This window comes from Heloderma suspectum, chromosome 5, assembly GCF_057233095.1.
Source record: "Heloderma suspectum isolate Gila_16-S chromosome 5, 16-S_ref, whole genome shotgun sequence".
Taxonomy (NCBI): Eukaryota; Metazoa; Chordata; class Lepidosauria; order Squamata; family Helodermatidae; genus Heloderma; species Heloderma suspectum.
The window spans coordinates 203,887,375-203,909,482 of record NC_139462.1 but is presented as its reverse complement, the minus strand read 5'-3'; the positions used below and the strand labels follow the sequence as shown (position 1 = coordinate 203,909,482).

The 22,108-nt window shown below is 41.7% G+C and overlaps 2 protein-coding genes across 11 annotated transcripts in view; one reads left to right on the top strand and one right to left on the bottom strand.

The window, feature by feature from the left end:
- The window catches only part of LOC146345089 (uncharacterized), a 43,667-nt gene extending 32,311 nt beyond the window's left edge, over positions 1-11,356 (top strand). For all 6 annotated transcript variants that reach the window (XM_084859088.1, XM_084859086.1, XM_084859090.1 and 3 more), the window contains 4 exons: positions 1,070-1,149; positions 3,210-3,253; positions 9,681-9,760; positions 9,967-11,356. In XM_084859088.1, coding sequence (XP_084715214.1) covers positions 1,070-1,149; positions 3,210-3,253; positions 9,681-9,760; positions 9,967-10,089 — 327 coding nt within the window. In that variant the 3' untranslated portion in view covers positions 10,090-11,356. The remainder of the gene's footprint in view (positions 1-1,069; positions 1,150-3,209; positions 3,254-9,680; positions 9,761-9,966) is intronic.
- A 73-nt stretch (positions 11,357-11,429) lies between these two features.
- The window catches only part of APBB1IP (amyloid beta precursor protein binding family B member 1 interacting protein), a 59,261-nt gene continuing 48,582 nt past the window's right edge, over positions 11,430-22,108 (bottom strand). For all 5 annotated transcript variants that reach the window (XM_084859084.1, XM_084859083.1, XM_084859080.1 and 2 more), the window contains 4 exons: positions 18,543-18,641; positions 17,993-18,110; positions 17,183-17,274; positions 11,430-12,968 (listed from right to left, as the gene is read on the bottom strand). In XM_084859084.1, coding sequence (XP_084715210.1) covers positions 12,399-12,968; positions 17,183-17,274; positions 17,993-18,110; positions 18,543-18,641 — 879 coding nt within the window. In that variant the 3' untranslated portion in view covers positions 11,430-12,398. The remainder of the gene's footprint in view (positions 12,969-17,182; positions 17,275-17,992; positions 18,111-18,542; positions 18,642-22,108) is intronic.

Sequence of the window (22,108 nt, the reverse complement as noted above, 5' to 3'; positions counted from 1 at the left end):
CAGTGGCCAGTCCAAAGCCAATCTGTAAATTACCCTCCATGCTAGAGGGAAATTGTACGCAGTACATATTCCTAGCATTAGCAAGAATTAGACAGCCCTGAGAAGCCAGAACTGTAACAATTATTTGTTTAAAGAAAGTAATTTGGGGGCTCTTGTGGACTGTTGGGTGACATGTTGTCCCAACATTTAGTTTTCTGCATATCTTCAGAATGTTTGGGTTCATGTATGCCTGGGATTAAATCTGTGCAACATGGGAAAGTTCTATATATCAAATCTATATAAAGCCTGGCATGTTTGTTATCAGCTGCAGAGTATTTTATTTACATGCCCTGTTTGAGCAGTTGAACAAACTCAATTGTCATCAATGGCATCAAAGAAGGAGCATTTAGTTTAAAGAAAATGATAACCCTCGGGCTCAGACTGGAGATGTCAGATGTAATATCCTACATTGTTAAAATGCTACTACCTTTCCTGTGCAAATAATTTGCCAAGGGCAAGTTATATTCTCTTACTTCTTTCCAGAGAGAATCAATGGCCAAAATCCAGAAAAGATATTGCAGGAATCATAAATGAACTCATCTTCTATGCAGGAAATATTGCTTCTGCCAAACAAGCATTTTTCCACTCATATATCCCCAAACAATAGATTTGTGTGCTTCCCTTCCACTTATAGGCAGGCTCCCAAAATCCTTATGTTTCTTATTCTGAGAAACTATTTTTGCTAGTGTGTTTGTTATTTTTGGCTAATTCCCAAGGTTATGATACAAATACAGACCACACTTCCTAGCTGAAGGAAGCATATGAACTCCTTAACTTGCTGTTTTTCTTGTTGTTTTCTGATTAAGATCTCATCTCTTTTTAGAGCTTGAATTATGAAGGGAAATGTAATGAACCCTCCAAATGTGTTAATGGCCATGTTGGCTGGGAATAATGGGAGCTGTAAATCCAAGAAATCTGGAGGGCACCAGGTTGAAGAAGGTTGCTTTGTTATCCACATAACTATCATGCAATGAGACGTATTTTTACATTATTGTTAAGTAACAGCATGCAATTAATTATTTCCATGTAGGAATTTTGGGCTTTGCGGGATGTGGCTAAACACAAGTTCTTTTCCAGCTGGGTTGCTATGTACCTCCTGAGATTAAAACGGTAAATAACTACAATTAAGTCCATTTACAGTGACTGCAAATACACATTGTTGCAGAGAAACATTAATGTCACTGGACCTCCCCCGGCCCCAACTTCCCCAGATATGTAATGTTTACATATTAGTGTTTAAAATAAAATAATCCTAAAATGTATGTCTTCTGTGGTAATAATGTAGTTCTGTTCTTTAAAAGTGGCTGTATAAAATTGAAAAACAGATCCAATAACTGTCTCAATGGCTTCAATACTCAGTACTGAAGGTGTGTCTGAGGTCGTTCCTTTTATTTTTCCTCTGTCTTTTGCAACAGGAATATTCAGATTTTATCCAAACTCTAAGGAAAACAAATTAAACAAATATATGCTTGATTTGGAGAATGTTGAATGGGTGGAGGGTTAGTGAGGAATACATAAGATTATACCTGAGGGACTCATCTTTCCTCTCTCCTGTTGTGTTCCTGATATTCCAGGTAGGACTGGAAAAGACTCCCGTCTTGGTAGTTTCACCAATATTGTCAGGATAGATTGAGCTTGATGGTCTGACTCAGTATAAGGCAGCTGTCTATGTTCCTATATTCTGTTGAGAACATTTTTTGGTCTGTTCCATTCAATCCTCAAATCCATATAAAAAGATGTGTAAGAAATATATTCTTCGTGGTATTTAATATAGAATTATCTGCCCAGATATACTTATTTGAGCATTTCCGCCCCCAAAATATCTTTTTATTTGCACTGCCTTTACATAAGGAACATAGAAACATACCTTATACTGTGTCAGACCATTGGCCCACCTAGCCCAGTAATCTTGGCATTGACTAGCAGCGGCTCTCCAGGGTTTCAGGCAGGAGTTTTTCCTATTCTACCTGGAGATGCTGGGGATCGAACTTGAAGACAGCACTCTTCAAGTACTTGAAAGGTTGTCACAGAGAGGAAGGCCAGGATCTCTTCTCGATCAACCCAGAGTGCAGGACACGGAATAACGGGCTCAAGTTACAGGAAGCCAGATTCCGGCTGAACATCAGGAAAAACTTCCTGAGTGTTAGAGCAATACGACAATGGAACCAATTACCTAAGGAGGTAGTTCACTCTCCCACACTGGAGGCATTCAAGATTTATTTATTTTTTATTAAATTTCTTCATCTCCCATCTGGCTGGTGACCCGGCCACTCTGGGCGATGTACAACAGTACAATTTAAAACAGTAAAAGATGAAGCTGGACAGCCATCTGTCAGGGATGCTTTGACCTAGATTTGTGCATTAAGCAGGGGGTTGGACTCGATGGACTCTTCCAGCCGTACTATTCTATGATCCTATGACCTTCTGCATGCAAAGCATGTGCTCTACCACTGAGCTTCAGCCCCACCTTTCAGTGACTAGTACTTGGGTATGTGTGCAAGTGATTATGCGTTGTACTTTAACTGTCAGAATGTATTACTTTCCCTGAAACATCTGGATGACATAGGCTAAATAAACAAGTAGATACTGTAGGCACATTCCATGTTCTTCAGTGTTCATGAAGAATATAAAGCAGCACAGCCACTGTGAAACCAGAATGATAACCACATAATTCTAGTATCCTTTCAAATATAAGTTTGAATACTTCATTAATTATGTCTTCGGGGGGGGGGGGGATGTTAAGACTAGAACCAAATGGCAAGTAGGTGTATTAGTTAAATGTAGAACTGTTTCCTGTTCAGTTTACATTGAAACTTTTATTAGAACAACAGACATTTTGGGGGTGAGGGGAGCTCCAGTTTAGATGTGACAATCTTGGCTTAATATACCATGATTTATTAAGATCAGATGCTTCTTAAGTTTTGTATTCTAGTTAGTAAACCAAGATTAAACCAGAGTTTCCCAGATTCAGATGCAACAGGAAATGTCGATATAAGTGCCAAATCTGCTGTGGGGGAGCAAGGTGCAGTGCATAGGCACAATACTTGTTCTCAACTTCATAAACCATGGTTTATCAAGCTGAGATTGTTATGTCTAAACTGTTCCAGTTTAGAAAGCAGGAGGTGCTAACTGAATGTCATGATTCTGTCTGTTTTTTGTGTGCTGAATAGGAACACGGATGATTCAGATGCCGAGCGAAGCAGAAGAATGGCCAGTGAGTCAAGATTTTTTTCTCACCTCAACAATTCCAAAGCATGCTGTTCACATATACTAGATACTTGTTTCAAGAATAATTGAACTGAGGTTATGATACTACACTGGGCTTCCAACGACACTCGTATGGGCTAGAAAATAAGACATGTGATTTTCACACTTTGACAACATATGCTTATCCCCCCTTATACCCATGTAGAAAATGTCATGCGTGAAGTAGCCATCAGGCTGGGGACCTGATGTGCTGCCACTTCACATATGCCATAAATTTGTTTCCCTGGAGTTAACTCTGCTGGGAAGCATGTGCCTTGCAAACCAGTAGCTCTTCCCTCTGGGCTCTTTTCAGGTAGAAAAGGCACAGGTTTGGGAACAGCAGAGCAGTTCCACTGTAACAGCCCAGAGAATAATTTTAATCTTTCTGTGTTTACAACCGTACTGCTACTAGTTTTCTATGCTGGATTTTGTGATTTACAGATATTAAAACAGATCAGTCTAGTGCTCCTGTCTACGCTTTCCTCCATAGAAAATTCAAATGTTGCAAACATGCTCAACTGGGCAGATACAACCAAGTTTCCCCTGCTGATCCAGTTATGTTTTCAGCCCAGATCACATTTTGCTTCCACTTTGCCCCTTGGTAAAAGGGCTAGTGCGACTGCTTGCATCACAGCTGGGCAAAAATCTTTCCCCCAAAAAAGTGATTCTGTCCCAGTCTGCAGGCTGGATCACAATCCAAGCCAATTGTGGGGACACTTGGGTGACCCACTTCCTTGGAAACAAAGAGTGCTTCCAGATGGACAGCTCTTTTTTTGTGGTAAGAAAAAGGATGAAGGAAGTGATGGGAAAGCACAGGCTAGTTACAAATGTATGATGACAGTCATCTGTACCCACCCCCTGTAAAAGTCTGTATTTGAGGCAGGACATTTGCACAATAAAAGCCTCGACAGGAAGCATCCAGAGTATAATGTGAGTGGGAGCAGGGGAAATAGCTCATGTAAATTGGCCCACAAGAAGGGTGGTGTCATAGTTCTTTGGTAGACCACATGCTACATGTATAAGACTTCTACTTGACACCTTGGAGAGTCATTGCCAGGGCTTCACACTGAGCTTTTATCCTGAGATTGAGATTGCTCTTTCATGGAAGTTTGCAAGCTCTTTACATCATGCTGTGAGCTTCCAGGGCGTCTCCTGCACTAAATGCCCTGTGTTCCATTTCTAAATAGATCGCAGATAATGAGCTATCAAATTACCCCTAATGAGCTAACACATTACCCCATTGTGTTCCGCTTCAGTTTCCTCCATGAAAAGAGTAAAAGCGGCAAAAAGAGGAGCAAGATCCATGAAAGATAATGGAAGACTCAGATGCTGGGAGAAGGAGGGGGAAGGGGAGGGGGAAAAGGAAGCACGTGAAAAAGGGAGTCCTTGTGATCCTGCATTTCAAATGGAAGCAGAAAGCCCCATTTTTAAATGCAGGATTTTAGGCTGGTGTAGAGATGCCCCCAAAGTACACAGTACTGGGCTGAATGGACCAATGATGTGACTTGGTACAAGGCAGTATTTATAACTTTATGGCTGGAACCTAATTAACTACCCTGAGTCTAACTACAGATTTTGTCCATTAATCATTCCCAGGGGTTAGGATGGAATATATTTTTGGCTTTTTTTTTGTAAAGGGAGTCTATCTGTGAGCAACAGCACTTAAAAGCATTTGATAAATTAGCTTTAGAAAGGAAAGCCTCACTCAACTGTAACTATGCTGCAACTATATGTCTCTGTTAATGCTGCTAATCATATCAGGTGTCAAAGAACAGATTTTCCTTTCATCACCAATATTCATTGATCTGCCCTTCTGGTCTTCAAGTATAACAGTACTTCAAGCACAGATAATTTGACAAGCACCATCAAGTATTATGTTAATGATGTTAATCTGGCAGAACTGCAAACTATAGCTGGCACGGAGTTTTCCATTCCATATTAGAAGCATTTATTAGAAACAATTATTATTCCACTTGGCTTAATGTCAACATCTAAACTGTACTCATTTGGGGGAATAATTGATGGCTAAAGTTTTAATCCACTTTGCATGGTTCATGTTTAAAATTGCTTTTTCGTATTTTAACGTGCTATGTTCATACTGTGTTTGACTATTTTGTTAGATATTTTTAGAAGCCTTTTGTCTAGGCTTCTTTCCTCCTAACTTTCAAATAGGGACTTTCTGCATTAGCTCATTTTAAAAAAGAGTCACAACTTCCTTCATTTTCTTTTCTAAGTCCCAGTTCTGTATGTATTTACTATGTTTATATACCATTCTGCCAAAGAGTATATGGTTTGTAGCAATGGCTACAGTCTTATGATACAAAACCGGAAGAAATGGGGACTGAAGAAGAAAATACGTGAACTGAAGTGCCCACACTTTCATACTGTTTCATAATGACAGGGCCGGCCCAAGACCTTTTGCTGCCTGAGGCAAAGGACAGGACAACAGTCCCTCCCATTCTATGTACAAAAGCCGACTGGATTGGCAGTTGAATCTTTCAACATTGGCAATGAAACCAGGATCCTCCACCATACAGAAGGCAGTAAGCCAGAGTAGAGGGTGCCAGGCAGGTCATGTGGCCCATAGCTCTCTCCTCCCTCATCCTGCTTCTGCCTCCCAGTATATGCTGCTGAGGCAACTGCTTCACTCTGCCTGATGGTAAGGTTGGCCCTGTATAATGACCTTAAGTAAACTATGGAACTCACTTCCACAAGATGTTTTGACAGCCACCAACTTAAATGCTTTAAAAGGGTATTAGACAAATTAATAGAGGATAAGGCTACCAATACCAGTCCTGATGACCATGTGCTACCTCCAGGACCAGAGCCATTATGCCTCTAAATACCAGTTGCTAGGGAACAACAGCAGGAGAAGACTGTTTCCCCCATGTTCAGATTTTGAGCTTCCCACGGGCATCTGAATGGACACTGTGGGAAATAGGATGCCGGACTAGATAGGTCTGTGGTGTGATCCAACAGCCTTTCTTACATTCTTCTGTTATATTAAAGAACCGCACATGACTTAAACAGACCCCAGACAAGTGCAATGATTGACTTGGACTATTTCTCTTTCAATAGTATATTTGGATTATATTATTTAGGTTGTGATTTTAGCTAGAAAATAGCAAACGGTTTATTACCACTGTTCCCCTAATTCTGGAGACCACAACCTGCGTGCTGTGCAGCCCCCATGAGCCTGCCACCAAATCCTCTCCCACACACACACCACCACATACACTGATGGGGGTCTCTGCTTCTGCATTGCTAATGGCGAGGAAGCAGCAATGCCCACTGGGGTTGTTGGAAGGGATAGGAGGCTTTAGCCTTCTCCTTCCTCAGCAACCCTGCAGTAGGGTTCCCCCACCCCAGCAATCTTGCTCTTGTACCTTGAATAGTAGTTTGAAGATTTACATGGCAGGGGGATAAGCATTATAATAGGGGTGGGCAACTTCTGGCCAGTTAGAATGGTCTGCCTTAGGCTCCTGATGGATCTAAATGGTTTCCTGAATACGCTTGGGGATTTTAAGAACATATGAGGAGCCCTGCTGGATCAGACCAAGGTTCCACCTAGTCCAGCATTCTGTTCACACAGTGGCCAATCAGCTGCCCATGGGAAACCCACGATTAAGACATGAGTGCAACAGCACCCTCCCAACCAAGTTCCCCAGCAACTGGTGTACATAGGCATACTGCCTCTGATACTGGAGGTAACATATTGACATCAGGACTAGTAGCCATTGGTAGCCTTCTCCATGAATTTGTCCAATCCCCTTTTAAAGCCATCTAAAGTGGTTGCCATCACTACATCTTGGGGTGGAAAATTCCATAGTTTGACCATGCGCTGTGTGAAGAAGTACTTCCTTTTATTTTCCTGCCTCATGTGTCAGTGTCAAAGCCCTAGTTGATCTGTGGAAGACAGACCCTGTCTTCACACTGAGCTTTTATCCTGCAATTGAGATTGCTCCTTCACAGAAGTTTGCGGGCTCTTTACATGACACCGTGATCATTCAAGGCATCTCCTGCACTAAATGCCCTTTGTTCCGTTTTTAAATAGATCGCAGATAATGAGCTATCAAATTACCCCGTTGTGTTCCGCTTCAGTTTCCTCTGTGAAAAGATTAAAAGCAGCAAGAAGAGGAGCGAGATCAGTGAAAGATAATGAAAGACTCTGATGCGGGGAGAAGGAGGGGGAAGGTGGTAGGGGAAAAGGAAGCATGTGAAAAAGGGAGTTGTCATGATCCTGCATTTAAAATGGAAGCAGAAAGCCCCATTTTAAATGCAGGATTTTAAGCTGGTGTGGAGATACTCAGAAATGGCCCGGGCCATCGACCTTATTGCTCCTAAGTGCCTCTCCCTCCTGGTAGAGCCAAGTCAGCCTCCCTGGTTTAACAGGGAATGAAACAGGAGGGATGTTGGCTAGAGTGCCATTGGATAAGAATTTGGGACGAATTTGATCAAACATGGGTGAAAGGTTGTTTAAAGATATATACCATGCTGGTGAGGGCAGCAAAACCCCCTCACATTGCTACCACCATCGCAACCACACAGAAAAGACTGATGATGCTTTTCTGTGCTGTGCAAGGCCTCCTTCACCAGGATGCTGGAGAGGGGGAGCCAGAGCTGTTGGTGGCTCGCTGTGAACAATTTGCGTCCTCCTTTGAGATAAAGTTGCTTGGACTCCAATATTGGAGCAGGTCAGAATGATGAACCCTCAGCAACTGCTTATTAAGCTGTTTTGGATTCTTTCCGGCTTGTGGATAATGAGGATGTGGACAGAGTATCTGGAGCCGTGAGAGCCACCACCTGTGTACTCAATGCTGTGGTTAAGAGACATGCTTAGTACTTCTTTATGGGAGGGGGTTGTTCCCTCTTGCTTGGGGCAGTAACAAAGACCTTTATGAAAGAAACCTTCCTTTGACACAGGAGTTCTATCTGACTTTAGGCCCGTCTCAAATGTACCCGTCATGGCTTAGGTGCTCGAGAAGATGGTGGTTTTGCAACTCCAGTTGTATCTGGATGAAACTGATTATCTCAACCCATTTCAGTCGGGCTTTCAGACAGGACAGGAGACTTTGGTGGATGACCTATGCTGGGAGCTGGATGCGGGGAGCCCGATCCCATTAGTTCTCTTGGATCTCAGCGGCTTTCAAAACCATTAACCCTGGCATCCTGGACCGCCTGGCGGGACTAGGCCTTGGTGTTGCTGTTTTGCTATGGTTTCTTTCTGTTGGGCTGGTCATTTCTGTCTGTTACGCTTGGTGCACCAGTTGCAACCCAGAAGGTGGTGCCAAAGTTAGATTTAAGTAATGATGTGGATTTTATGTAACCTGTAAGCATTTGGGGGCGGGGTTAATTATAAAGGGGGAAACCGAGATCACTACTTTTAATTACAGAGAGAAACGGTAACTTATCCCAATATTATTAGCGAAGCACTTCATAATTAAAGTCTCAACTGGGTTACAAGAATTTCCACTGATCCCACCATTCAGTGTAAATGCCTTGTAGCTGAGCATTTGTTGTTCAGGCGGATAGATAAAGGATTAGTGATCTTGCCGTTTCATCTTTAAATTCTGTCTGACTTTTGTAATCAGCTTAAGCCAGCTTTCACCATCCTGGTGCCCTCTAGTTGGACGATAGCCCCTATCGTCCCTACAAGAGCTGTAGTCTAACACATCTGGAGGGCACTAGTTTGGAGATGTCTGGCTAAAGGCATGTTGGAGAAAAAAATATGGCTGTTACAGTGTCCTATGCACTTGCACTTGCATGCGCGCACACACACACACACACACGCACGCGCCATGGAGGCTGTAACAAAACTTTGTGATTATATCCTTTCCAATCTTTTGTTTACATTAGGACAGTGTTGACATTCCTGAGCAGTTCACTCCTCACATTTTCATTTAGGGGGATATGAAAATGAGCCACATTCTCTCTTTGACAGGTTCTCAACAGTGGAAAGCAAAAGATGTATTTCTTTGCTTAATGCAAGATTTGGAAATCTGTGCTCCTTTTTTTAAATGCACAATGTTAAATAAGAATAATATAGCCAGGAAGAGGATTGAGGGATGAAAGGGGCCAACAGTAAATTACCTCCTTTTTAAAAATTTCAGATTGAGGAAAAATTGGGGTAGCACTCCCCTCCCCCACTAGCGCTGGAGCAAGTTGTGTAGTGTCGATGCAAGCAACACAGTGCTAAATCCTAGGCACTCCAGCAAAGGAAAACTGGCGAATGATGGATTACAAGTGTAATTTTTTTCTTCCTGTTAAATTCCAGTCCTTTCAAATCCTTAATTACTTTCTTATTTCTGTATTAAGAAAAGGATATGGATTTCAGCATAGTGAAAAGCCCCTGCTAACTTTTATATATGCAACTGGGTTTTTCTTTTTCGTTGCAGGTATTAATCCTAGGTACGTGCTCAGAAATTGGATGGCAGAATCAGCTGCCCGAAAGGCTGCCAGGAATGATTTCTCTGAGGTAAGGTGTTCGCTATGACCTGTCTTGCTATACATTTTATGCTCAAGAGAGTTAAGTTACAATCATGGTGGATTGGCTCAGGATAGACTCCAGAAACTGCAGGCATCACAACTCTTTAAACATAGCATGCTTGAGAGAGCATACTACGATTTGTTTCATAGTTTGTCTCTGTATAATTGTTTTCTTTATAACTGTTTTGTTTTCAGGTGCGCCTCCTGCATCGAGTTTTGCAACACCCCTTTCAGGTGCAGACAGTGGCTGAGAGAGCTGGTTATGCACAGCACCCCCCTTCTTGGGCCAAGAACATTAAAGTCAGCTGTTCATCTTGAGGAAAAGAAGCAGTGTTCAAGATTAAATGAAGGGACAAAGCCTTCAAATAAGACCAAAGCATTGTGGAGAGGGACTGACCATACCCACCATAGCAGCCATTTTATGAATGGGCAAGGCCTCCCTGGCAGCCATTTTGTGACAGCACAAAATTCCAAATGTGCTCACTGGCCCAAAAAGGTTAGGGACTCCTGTCACAGCTAGTGGGCTTTTTTGTCAGATGCACACACTGTTGCTTTTCCTGTTATGTCTTTCAATTCCTCCATTGCCCTCTCCCTCTTTCAAAACTTTTCTTGTCAGATTTTGGCTGCATCTCCTGCAAGCCTAGTTACTGTACTTAGCCATTTCCATCTTTCTATAAAGTCACCTGCCCTCTTCTGGCATTTCCTGCAAACTCAGCAGTCTCCATTTCTCACAGTTGATCTGCAGTTACTGGAAGCAGAGTTGAGCCACTTGCCTTCTCCTTTCCACTGTTTGAATTTGCTAGCAACCTACTTTTCTTGTTCTTCCACCACTGTGGGAATTGTTGGTAACGGTCTTTGATTCAGCTGATGGTGCTTTCTACAAAAGGACTCCAAGGGCACAATCCTATGCATGTCTAGACAGAAATAAGTCCTATAATTCCCAACATTCCCCAGCCAGCACAGGGAATGCTAGGAATTTACATGGGGAGTTGTATGACTTTTTTCTGACTACACATGCATAGGATTGTGCCCCAAATATCTAGTCTAGAAGCTAGGATAGTCTGCGTTTTTAGGATTTTATAAATAACCATTACATAGGATAATTTGAACTAGAATCCAGGTTTCTAAAACATTAGAACAAAATCTCAAGACAGCAATAGTTCCTACAGATCAAGGAATATTTTGCCTAGAGGTCACAGGAATGCAGCACGAGGCAGCAGAGCATGTGACCTTACCAGCAAATCAGTCAAACTCTTACCTAATGTATACAGTGCAGGCTTGCTCACACCAAGAACCACTTTGCTTTGTGATATTTTCCATTTATAGCAAAATGGATTTGTAGAGTCCTTGCAGCTATGGTGAAACCTCTGGTTTGCAAGCTAGTTCTGTGGGTGACCATTCTGGGATATGGCCATGTGACACCACTCCAAGGATCACATTCGGCCCCCAAGTTGTCTGTTTCTGTTTCCCAATTTAAAACCACAGGGGCCCAATTTGTAAGAATCTGTAACTATGATAGCCACTGTGATCTTAACTGAAATTGTGAGACGGTAAATAAAGTCCCCAAAGAAGAATATCCATCTTTTCAAAGATTGTCTCAAATGTGTATGTGTTACATGCTTAAAAATAACAGCAGTGCTTAACTCTGACACTAGCATGAAGATACAGAAGAGTATTTTATTCATGGACTGGCAGTGAATACTACCAAAATGAACAGTGGAGAATTAAGGTGAATCATAAATGACAAAAGGTGTGTAGGAAAGGATTAATTACTTAAAATATTCAGATAATTATAAGGTCTTTGAAACAAATATTTTAGTTGTCATTTAAGACAATTGTTAACTTAGTTGATATAGGAGGAACTGAAGCTCAAATCTCCAGAATGTTTAGCCCAGTATTAAACCAGAGAAACTTTCAAAGATATTGCCTGCAGATATTATCAGTGAAAATAACATTCATTTTTGGCTGAGACTTCTTAGCTTCAAAATATTTAAGGAAATAGGTGTGGCATTTTGTGGTCAGAACAACATGTGCATAATGAAGTATCAGGTGGCATCTTCCATTTTTTGTCCAAATATAGGAAGAAAAAGGGTAGGTCCTGACTGATGTTTCTAGTAGCTCCAACCAGTCAAAAAGATGGAATTTAGTAACTGTCAAGATAGAAATTTGCTGTTTCGGAACTCCACCTCATTTCTGCAACATGCTTTGGCCCATGCTGAGCCATACAGCTGGCGAGACCTTGTGCAGGGCAAGAACAGGCTGGCCCAGGGAATATCTGATTAGGCTCTTAACTTCTATAAATTAGTCAGCCTTCAAATTGCTACAGGTCTCTTTTACCTTTTTCCTGGATCAAACAAGGCTACTCTTCTGGAATAGGCCTTTTCCTGGAATCTGCCCTTCCCATGCTTCTTCTTGTGCTCTGCAGCCTCGAACCAGGAGCATGGGAAGGCACCATCCCGACAAGTCCTTGGGAAAGGGAACTACCTCACATCAGGATCTGTTGGAATAACTTTCTCTAGAATATGCTCCTTTGGACCATCAGGAAGCGTTCTGGACAATTTCTCCAGACCATCCTCTCCATGATCTCTCACAACTAAAACCACACCCTAATATTTGAACTGTTTGCTTCATGATGTTGCACCCCTCTTCTTTTGTAATGCTCTCATTAGATCAGACATGAAATCTCCTTGTTCGGCTGCATCTCCCCTTGGAGGTGGCACACTTTGTTTTGGCCCGCCTGCCTGCCCGGCACTTTCTTCTTGCCTTTTAGGAGGAGGAGGAGGTTTTTTCTTGACTGGTAGAGGCATGTTGGGAGCAGAGACCAAGGGTGGAGGCGGTGGCAGTGGCAGTTCTGGAGAGCTCATGCCAGTAGCAAAGGAAGGTGGTGGGGGAGGAATAAAATCAGGAGGAGCTTCGAAATATTCAGGCGGCGGCGGCAGCGGCAGATCCTCCAATTCAGGAGTTGGCAGTATTGACTCAGGGGGTGGAGGAAATTCTGCTGAATCTGATGGGCAAATTACACTTTTCCTCTCAGAATCAGTGGGTAGGTGCATCAAAGCAGTAACAGCAGAAGATCGTCTTTGAGGAGGAGGAGGGGGTACTGGGTGCAACCCACCAGGTTTACGCTGGTGTTTGAATTGCGGCGGGGTCAGTGGTGGTGCTTGACTGGCGTCAACAGTGCTGTCCAGTTTCTTAACCTTTTAACAAAAGAAACAATTTCAGAATTGTTTTGAATGGTAAGGCGCCAACAAGTGCAGCAGGAATTATGGCTTCTTAGGCATCATGTTCATAGGAACAATGCACAATTAGGAGGTTCCCACTGGTGCATCATCTGCCACGCAATTAACAACCAATAAAAATAGATGTTTTCCAAATCTACTTGGACAGGTTCTAACAGAATCATACCATCTCACCCCTGTCAATTAACATTTTCATTTAGCTTTGTCCTATGTTCACTTGCAGTATCAGTGCCCCAAATTAGATTATCATTTCCTGTCATAGGTGTGATCTGTGTTCTTCATTAGTTTTGCCCATGTTTCCCATGCCAGACCTATTTCTTGATGAACGTGAAAGTACAAGAAAATCATAGGCACTATCCTGTGTTTCAGCACTTGAATCAATTGCCAATTTTCATTTGCTATTCAAGGACATAAAAATATAAGATGGGTGGTTGTTTTTTGCTTGCTTTTCTGCTCTTATACTACAAACTCACTACTTTCAGCTAAAATCAGTGCTCAGTTGATAAAAAGAACTAAAACCAGGCAGTATCCTTCACGACCTTCCTCATAACATCAGCTTTCAGTATATTTATGAAGTATAATGTCTTTAATACATGGCTCCCATCATTATTGTATGACTAGAATACCATATTGCTTTAAAATTAGCTGGCTTAGAAGTCTGTGGGGGACATGCACACACAAGCTGAAGAAAAAAGAAGGCAGTTAGAGAAACGTTATTTCAAGATTAAAGATGGTACTAGTTTCAGAATATCTGCTCAGTTATTACTATTTGAAAGGGTTTTTTAAGGTCTGTAAATTAAATTGCTCATGATTGCTATCTGCATCTTCAGCTCTATCAACTGCCAATTTTAAATCACCGAACAGTCAAATCTATTGCTGCTACAGAAAATGTAAAATTGAAGTATGAAATTACTTCTTCAAACTTTGAACTTTCTTTTTTTTTGTCACTACCCTGACTAATGTGCCAAAATGAAATCAGCAGAAGGAGGATAATGCAGAACATAATCACAAATAGGGGCTTCTTCTTTTTTTTTAAGAGGCATGGAGAGCAGTTGCATTTGTATTTTCAGGATAATTGTTTCCTATGTTCTATAATACGTTTTTTGGTCAGCTACATTTGTACGCTAGTCCTTAGCTGAGAGAAGTGTTCCCAAGCCAGGCACAAAGAACTCTGGGGAAAGCTTTACATGATAGAGTTTTAACTGTAAGTCCTTTCTTGAAATTAAAGGATCACACATGGAAAACTGGATGTGTTTGGGATTGGAAGGCTTGGGATTCAACAAGAAAGGCAGCCCTGTGCTATGACAACTCTCATCTCACCAATTCCTCTTCATTCTCTTCTGATAAGCCAGAAAGAAAGAAAAAGAAAGAAAGAAAGAAAGAAAGAAAGAAAGAAAGAAAGAAAGAAAGAGGTCATACACAGTAGCATTATGGTAGCAACCAGTCTTCTCTCTCTTATCATTAAGGAGGGGACACACACACACACACACACACACATGGGGTAGGGGGGAGAGAGAGAGAGAGAATGGGAGCATACAGCTGCCATAGCACATAGGTGTATTTTCCTGCCTTGGAAACAGTACAGTCCCCTAATGGAGTGCAGCCGCTTGGTGTCTTCTCAAGGGCATTTGCTACTTTAGCCCTGACAAGTAACACACAGCAAGGCTAGCTTAAATGCTCTGCCAAACTAGACTCAAAGCCTAGATTCTCTTTTCCAAACCTTGTGGATGATGGCAGAACCAACAGAAAATATGTGCGCTACAATACAAAGCATATTGCCCAAATTGGCCTGGTTCGCACATCACAACGCACAATTTTTTTAAGTTGTGTGTTGTCATAATGTCTGAAGTCTGTTTCGTTCACAATTTCATTAAAATTTGTGGGTAGTAAATGAGTGATTGTTCCCACTGCAAGTGAGAGTGGCTAAAGAACCCACAGGTCACTGTTTGTTTAGCGTTACATAGAAAGAATCCATGGTTTCTTTCTCTGGGTTTGTCAGGGTAGAGACAAACACTAAAAAAATCATGGACAGAAGGTCTATGGGTTATTTAGCTACTTCCACTTGCATCAGGCATCTTGCAAACTGGCCTATTCTAGTGCACTACAAAGTATGTGTATGCAAAGCAATTAATACTTCCCATCCCCCCTGATTTGCACTTGTATGGTCTGTATAGAAGCTGGTGGGTGGGAATTAGCCTCTCTTACATTTTGCTAAAGCCAGCAGCCTTTTGGTAAGGCTGATCCTATACATTTTCCTGCCTTTCATACCAACCATGCCCACTTTTGTCTCCACATTATAAAAAAAGAGTTGACTGGAACTTAACCTCTAGCCACACACTTTACACAAATAGAACAGAAATATGAGAAGTCTGATCTCTTCCAAAGCATCTGTCATGCAAGTTAAATGAAAACAACATGTAAGCAAGCAGTTCATTAGGTACATGTTTGCACTTGCAGAATATTAGGTGAACTTGCTTTCACCACGTGTTTGCTAGACTATATTCTTAAAATGAATAGTGTCTAGTTGACAATATAATGCATGCAGTTCCCTTTCATTAGTAGGTGGCAGCTGGTAGTTGTTACAGGTTACTGTGCATGCATATCCTAAGCACTTCCTGCTTTTGCTTGTATTCATCTAAGGAAGTGTTTCTATGCTGATCAAAAGCTCTACTTGTATTGAGGAGATGCATATAAACAGGATAGAATCATAGAATAGTATCATGGAATAGTAGGGTTGGATGGGGCCTACAAGGCCATCGAGTCCAACCAGGATAAGAATGAAGTGGAATGCATTCATTCAGTGCAGTAAGATGTAACATAATCACCTAGATAGGCAATTCAAATGACACATCCATTTAGGGTGTCCCAAAGCTTATTTCATCTGCGCACACCCCTATTCATTTATATGTTCCTTGGCAAAGACTGACATGGGGGGCAACGTGTGTGTTTGTGTCTTGCCCACACTTTGTTTTAGTACAAGGGCATCTCAAAGGCGACAGCCTCCCATTTGTGTCGGTGTATGATTTCTGGTGGCCCAATCTTATTTTGGAGAGTACATTCCTAGTTTCTTACACCTTTATGTGTATAATAATTTCTAGGAAATAAAGGCATTTTCTAAGATGACAGCCAAATAAAATTGGGCAACCTAGATTTTAAAATCCAGTGTGCTTTTCCATTAAGGAATGCCTCATTGCCACTAGTATCTGTTTTAGATATGGAGCAGTATACAAATACTGTAAATAAATAAATAAAAAATCACCTTCTATAACAATTTCTGAAAAACGACAGCCGTTTTTCAAGATGGCAGCTAAACCATGGGATATACAATTTGGCAACCTAGGTTTTTTAATCCAGCTCACGGTAACCATTCTAAAGAGGGGATATCAAGAATTAGGAGCTGATTAAAAAAAAAATCAGGAGGCAGAGAGTCTTCTGTTGGAGACATATCCACAAAGGAGGGACGTGTTTTAACAAAGCAAATTTAATGTTAGGAATATTAGAAAATGGCTAGACAAAAGTAATGGAGGACAGGACTATCAATAGCCACTAGCCATGATAGGCAAATAGAATCTCCATATTGAGAGGCAATGTGCCTCAGATAGTGGAAGCACACAACGGGATGGCCAACAGATTCAGACCCTTTTTGTGGTCATCCAAAGGCATCTGGTTGCCCAGTGTTGGTAACAGGCTTTACAAACCTTAGTGCAGGTGTGGGCAGACTGCAGGCTCATGGGTATCTACTTTGGGGTTGCCATTTATAAATTAGAATCCCAAGATCTACCAACCAGAGCCAGGTGCAAAATAGTGGCTCAGGATGTGGAGCCAGATGCAAAATGTTGACTTACAGGGAGCAGCCAATTACCTATTGCAGTCCATGAGCGACACACTGGGACAAATCTACACCTGGATTACTAATTGCCGGCTGGGGAATGCTGGGAGTTGTAAGACTTGTTTCTGTCCTACAACATACAGTTGCACCCTAAATTAGTGTGGGAGAGGGAGGCTTTTTGTTGTTATCTTTAAATGATTTGGAGTCAGAAACTCTTGCCAATCTTCTGCAAATCATTCAGTGATTTCCCAATCAATCCTGATCTGCCTTCTGCCCATCCCTGCCCTGGTGTGATTTAGCAAGGCAGTTCTAATGTACTTAAGTTAATAAGCTTAATTTGTACCTTAAGCATCTCAGCAGGTTTCCCAGTCTCTGAAGAATCTGCTGTAGTGAGTTTTATGTTTTGAGGGACCTGTCCATTTGCATGTGTACTACCTATGATAAACACAATAAGGAAAAAAGAACAGCTTTGCTTATTACTTGTAGAAGGAACCCAAATTTAAGTGAACAAAGGCAAAAATTATTCTAATTCTGAATCATATTGTTAAAATAATATACTAATCTTTGTAGGGCATTAGAGCACTCTTTGAACAGCTGTGTATACTTTCTTATGACTGTGTAGGACCACAATGTCTCTGTGATTCCATCTCATCATCTCTCTCCGGCTTTTATAAGTTAGCTGTATCAAAGTTATGACTGGATACAATTGAGTGTTATTTTAGAGGGGGAGAAAGAAGAAAAAACAAGCATATAATCCTGAGGGTAAGAAACATGTAAATACAGAATAGTTGGGATCCAAAGAACCATACAACAAATTCTGCATGCCCAAAGGGATATTAGGCTTATGATTCTCGAACATAACAGCTCCCGTTTGAAACTGAGACTTTTAAAAGTAATTTATAATATGTCATAGGGTTCACACTGTTGACAAAAGGGTGGGGGGAATCAAAAATTCCACTGGGCATGCCCAGAGGCTTGTGCCTGCCTAAAGCAGTTCTCTGTATCCTATCTGAAATGTACACAGTGAGAGGCAATGAGAGTCGACTGAAATTAAATGCCATCAAGAGTGCTGGGACAGACACATCCTCTGGAATCTGTATGGGATGCTCTTCTACATATCAAATAGATGCATAGTTTAACATAACACTAGTACCTTTTGCAGATGATCCCACAGCAACTATGGATTCAGTGTTTCCTGACTTTGCCAGTCGAGAAGCTAATCCAGCCTTCTGCACTGCACGGATGTAGTTATCATACAGTGTTTTGCCATACTGAGGAAAGAAGCACACATTTTATCCTGCATTTGGTCCAGCGTCCAGAAAATGACCACCAGGATCCTGAGAAAACTCATCTTAAAGGAATAGAGATACCATTTCCTGCTTTCTGGTATTTAATACAATCAACACTCCACAGAGATACTCCTCCAACGTATGGTACAAATCTGCTCTGCTGCATCTAGAATAAGCTTCACTGAGCTAATAAGGTAGTGCTATGAACCCAAGCCCCACGTTAGAGCAAATGCATGTGTGTCTAAAACCCAACCTATCTGTAAAGTCATTTTCACTTGTGCCATTAATGATGGGGTTTACTTCAGTTTAACTTCAAGTGCAGAACTCACTTGCAGAAATAGTCAATCCCTATTTGACATGACAGAAAACTAATGTGGGTTTCTCCCTTCAAATCCAGCAAGTTCTCTTTCTCACCTTTGCAATTCTTATACCAGTTACCCAGTGATGTAGAGCCTGCTGGTCATCACAGCACAAGTACTTGATATACTGAGACTCCCTCTGTATCTGGGGATGCTGGGAATAACAACAACATTTTTACCATTAAAAATCTGCTGAAATGAAAATAGGTGGAAGAAATAACCTTAAATTAGAAGGAAACTAATTAGACATGCATCTGTGAACCAAACACAAGAAGTTACACATCAGAACATTACTGAGTATAAACTTTTGTGCTGCAAGTTTCAAAGATTTTTTAAGGAGACATCTGTTGGGTAGAAGCTTTGCTTGGAAGAGCCTACAATATGACTTCCAGCTAAGTAAATCTGAGGCACATCATACTTCTGAGCACTCAGTGTATAAAGAGGGTTGCCTCCTGTGGGTGGTGATCTGGCAGTTCATACAAGTAGCCTGCAAGAGAAATGTACCATCTGCAGTTTCCAAAAAGCAAGCACATTTTTGAGAAACAAAAATAAACCTGTGTTCAAAGTTTTCTCATGTTGGCTCTCACTCCCTCTCTTTAGGATCTGGTGCCAGCTTGCATCCCCATTTACCTGTTCCCTGCATATCTCTGCCTAGTTTCCAAAGAAAAAGTCCATCAACCACGTGTGTTGATTTTTGTGTTGACTATGAGGTTAAACTAGTGTGCCATGCTGGCTCCACATTTCTGAGGGCCCTTGGACAAAATGCCCTGCATAGACCCCCTCCCGTCGGGAGTCTCCCTTCTCACCACCATTGTCACCAGCTGCTCTTTCTCCTCTGCCTCTTTCTCATTATTGCTACCACTAACCAAGAGTCTTCAGAAAGGGTTTCACAAAGAACAGGAGGGCTGGGGCACCCTCCGGAGCAGATCTGGGGGGTGCATGGGGGGAGGAGAGGACAGGGAAGTCTTGGTTACTCTAGCATTACCTGTTCTGAGGGTGAACAACAATGTTGGATTCAACCAGAATCTTTTATTCCTGTTCTTTGTGACTCTGCTGGCTCTTCATGGTTCATGCTGACTGCTCATCATCAACTGATTTTTCTGTTCAGCGTCTGCTCTTCTTCCTGCTTTGTGACTCATCTGGATGTTGCATCTAACTCAGTCATTTCTGCTTCATACATAAAAGCATGATCCAGCCCACAGAGCTTGATCTAGCCAGCCATTTATTTCAGTGGCAGAATTGCTTAAATCTACACCATTTCAATGAATGGGAGTAATTATGCTTAACTTTGGCTGGATCCTACTAAGAGTATTTGGGCTTCTGCACACTTTAGGTTTATGGTAGAAAGAAGTCGTGATTATTTCCAGATATATATAGTAGTGTAGTGGTGCAAAGCTCACAGGGATTCAGCACCAACACCTTTTGATTAGCAGGAACACCTGCATCATTTGCCACCCCACCCTGAATGTCCTGTCCTGTTCCTTCTAAGCTTAGCTGTAATCCTCACAGTAGCTGAGGTTTCCCAGAAACAATATATTGTTCCCTGTGGTAATACAAACTGCTTGGCAGTGGCTTGGTGTGGAATGGGCAATTAAGGGCGCAATCCTATGCATGTTTAGACAGAGAAAAGGCCTACAACTTCCAGCATTCCCCAGCTTTGCTGGCTGGGGAATGCTGGGAGTTGCAGGCCATTTCTCTGTCTAAACATGCATAGGATTGTGCCCTAAGGCTCATTAGCTTTACAAAAGACCTGCTCCTGTTGGAGATGAAAATTTGTTGATATGGATCAACACAGCTACTTGCATTTTCGGCCTCCCCTTGGGGCCATGGGGACTGTCATGATGGGTGCCTGCACTTCAAAATTTATTACTACACCACTGGATATAAATGGCATGATTTCTGTGTAATGTACAGTTGAGTTCTTGGTAAAGTCCGAAGCCCGAAACCCCTCACTGCCCCGCAATTAGAATTGCTCAGTAGAGGGAAAATACTGTTATTTGTGAACACAGTGGATAAGGAATTACTAATCACGGAATCTACCACAAAGTTATGTGGTGTATGAATAAACCAAGTTGGATTTAGACATTGATGTTAGGTAAATACTGGTTCACAGTGTAGTCTAGTTGATATTTCACATTGCTATTAAATAACTAAGGGGACAATCCTATGCATGTTTAGACAGAAAAAAGTCCTACAATTCCCAGCATTCCCCAGCCACATGGCTGGGGAATGTTGTGAATTGCAGGACTTTTCTCTATACGAACATGCATAGGATTGTGCCTTAACATGTTAGTTAGTTAAAATAGTAATGTCCAATCATCACTGTTGATCACTTCCATTGGAGAACTTCCTTTGGGCCAGAGAGAATTCGTTCAAAAGACACCTAGGAATATTAATGCATTGTAGTAATATGTCAAATCCAGCAGATGGCATCAGATACTTTTCAATTAGGATAGCTAGCTGTGTTGGTTTGTTGCAGCAAAAACAATGAAGAGTTCCAAAGCACCTTAAAGGCTAACGAATATATTCTGACATAAGCTTTTTCTGGACCAGAACTGATATCATCAGATGCATGGAATGCTATCCTGAGTTGGCAGAAAATGATAGATGGACACACATACACATGTGTGTATGTATATATATGTACGTCTGTATGTGTATATACACACACACACACGCACACACACACGCACACACACGCACACACACACACGAAGATTAAAAACGTTTTAACCAGAACAAACATTTCAATAACCCTAGACTTTGTAGATCTCCCTCTATTTTCCTAATAACATGCTTCATGGCAGATTTTCTAATGAGCACCATCAGGAAGCAATGCAGAGATTTGGTGATAGCTTAAATTCAAAGATAAACCACCTTTCCTCCATTCAAAATTGTCCCCTCATGAAGCAAAATTGTCCCCTCATGAAGCAGCTTCTCTCCCAGACACACACAAAAAAGCTGACAGGTTTTTGTTACATGAGTTTGCATGCAATGGATTGGATTCAGTTTTAATTTGCCTGCTCCCCCTTCCCGCAGCAGCCCTTCCAGCCCCCTGAAAATGCTACACAAGAGTCAGGAGACCCTGTTAATTAGTGAGCTGTGTTATTGGGGGACGGGATCCCAAAAATCAAGTGGAGAGACCTTCCATGAGCAGAGCCCTTCCTCTCCTGGAAGAGCCCTTCCTCTTTTAGAATGCAGATCCTAAATCCAACCCAATGTTTAGCTACAGCCTCTTGACTCATCCCTCTTGTCTTCCCTAGCTTTTCCTTTAGACTTGTAAAATTCAACATGGGACAGGGCTCTGGTGTTTTAAAGGATGCAATTCTAGATATGTTTTCCTAAAGGCAGGTGCCATTGAAACCACTGGAGCTTTACGTTTGATTAAATATGTTTAGGTTTAGGGGCTGTGTGGAAGTGGGGAGGGGGTGGTTCAGGCACATTATGTACTATAATTCCCATTATAGTGATGGAACTTTTACATGTCAAAATTGAAGCCTATGAACTATTCTCCTAGTCATCACAAAGCAGGGGTGGGCAACATGCGGCTCGTGGGCTACATGTGCCCTCCAGTGTGGCCCTCATCACCCCTGCTGCCCCCCTCACCTCCAAATTCAGTAG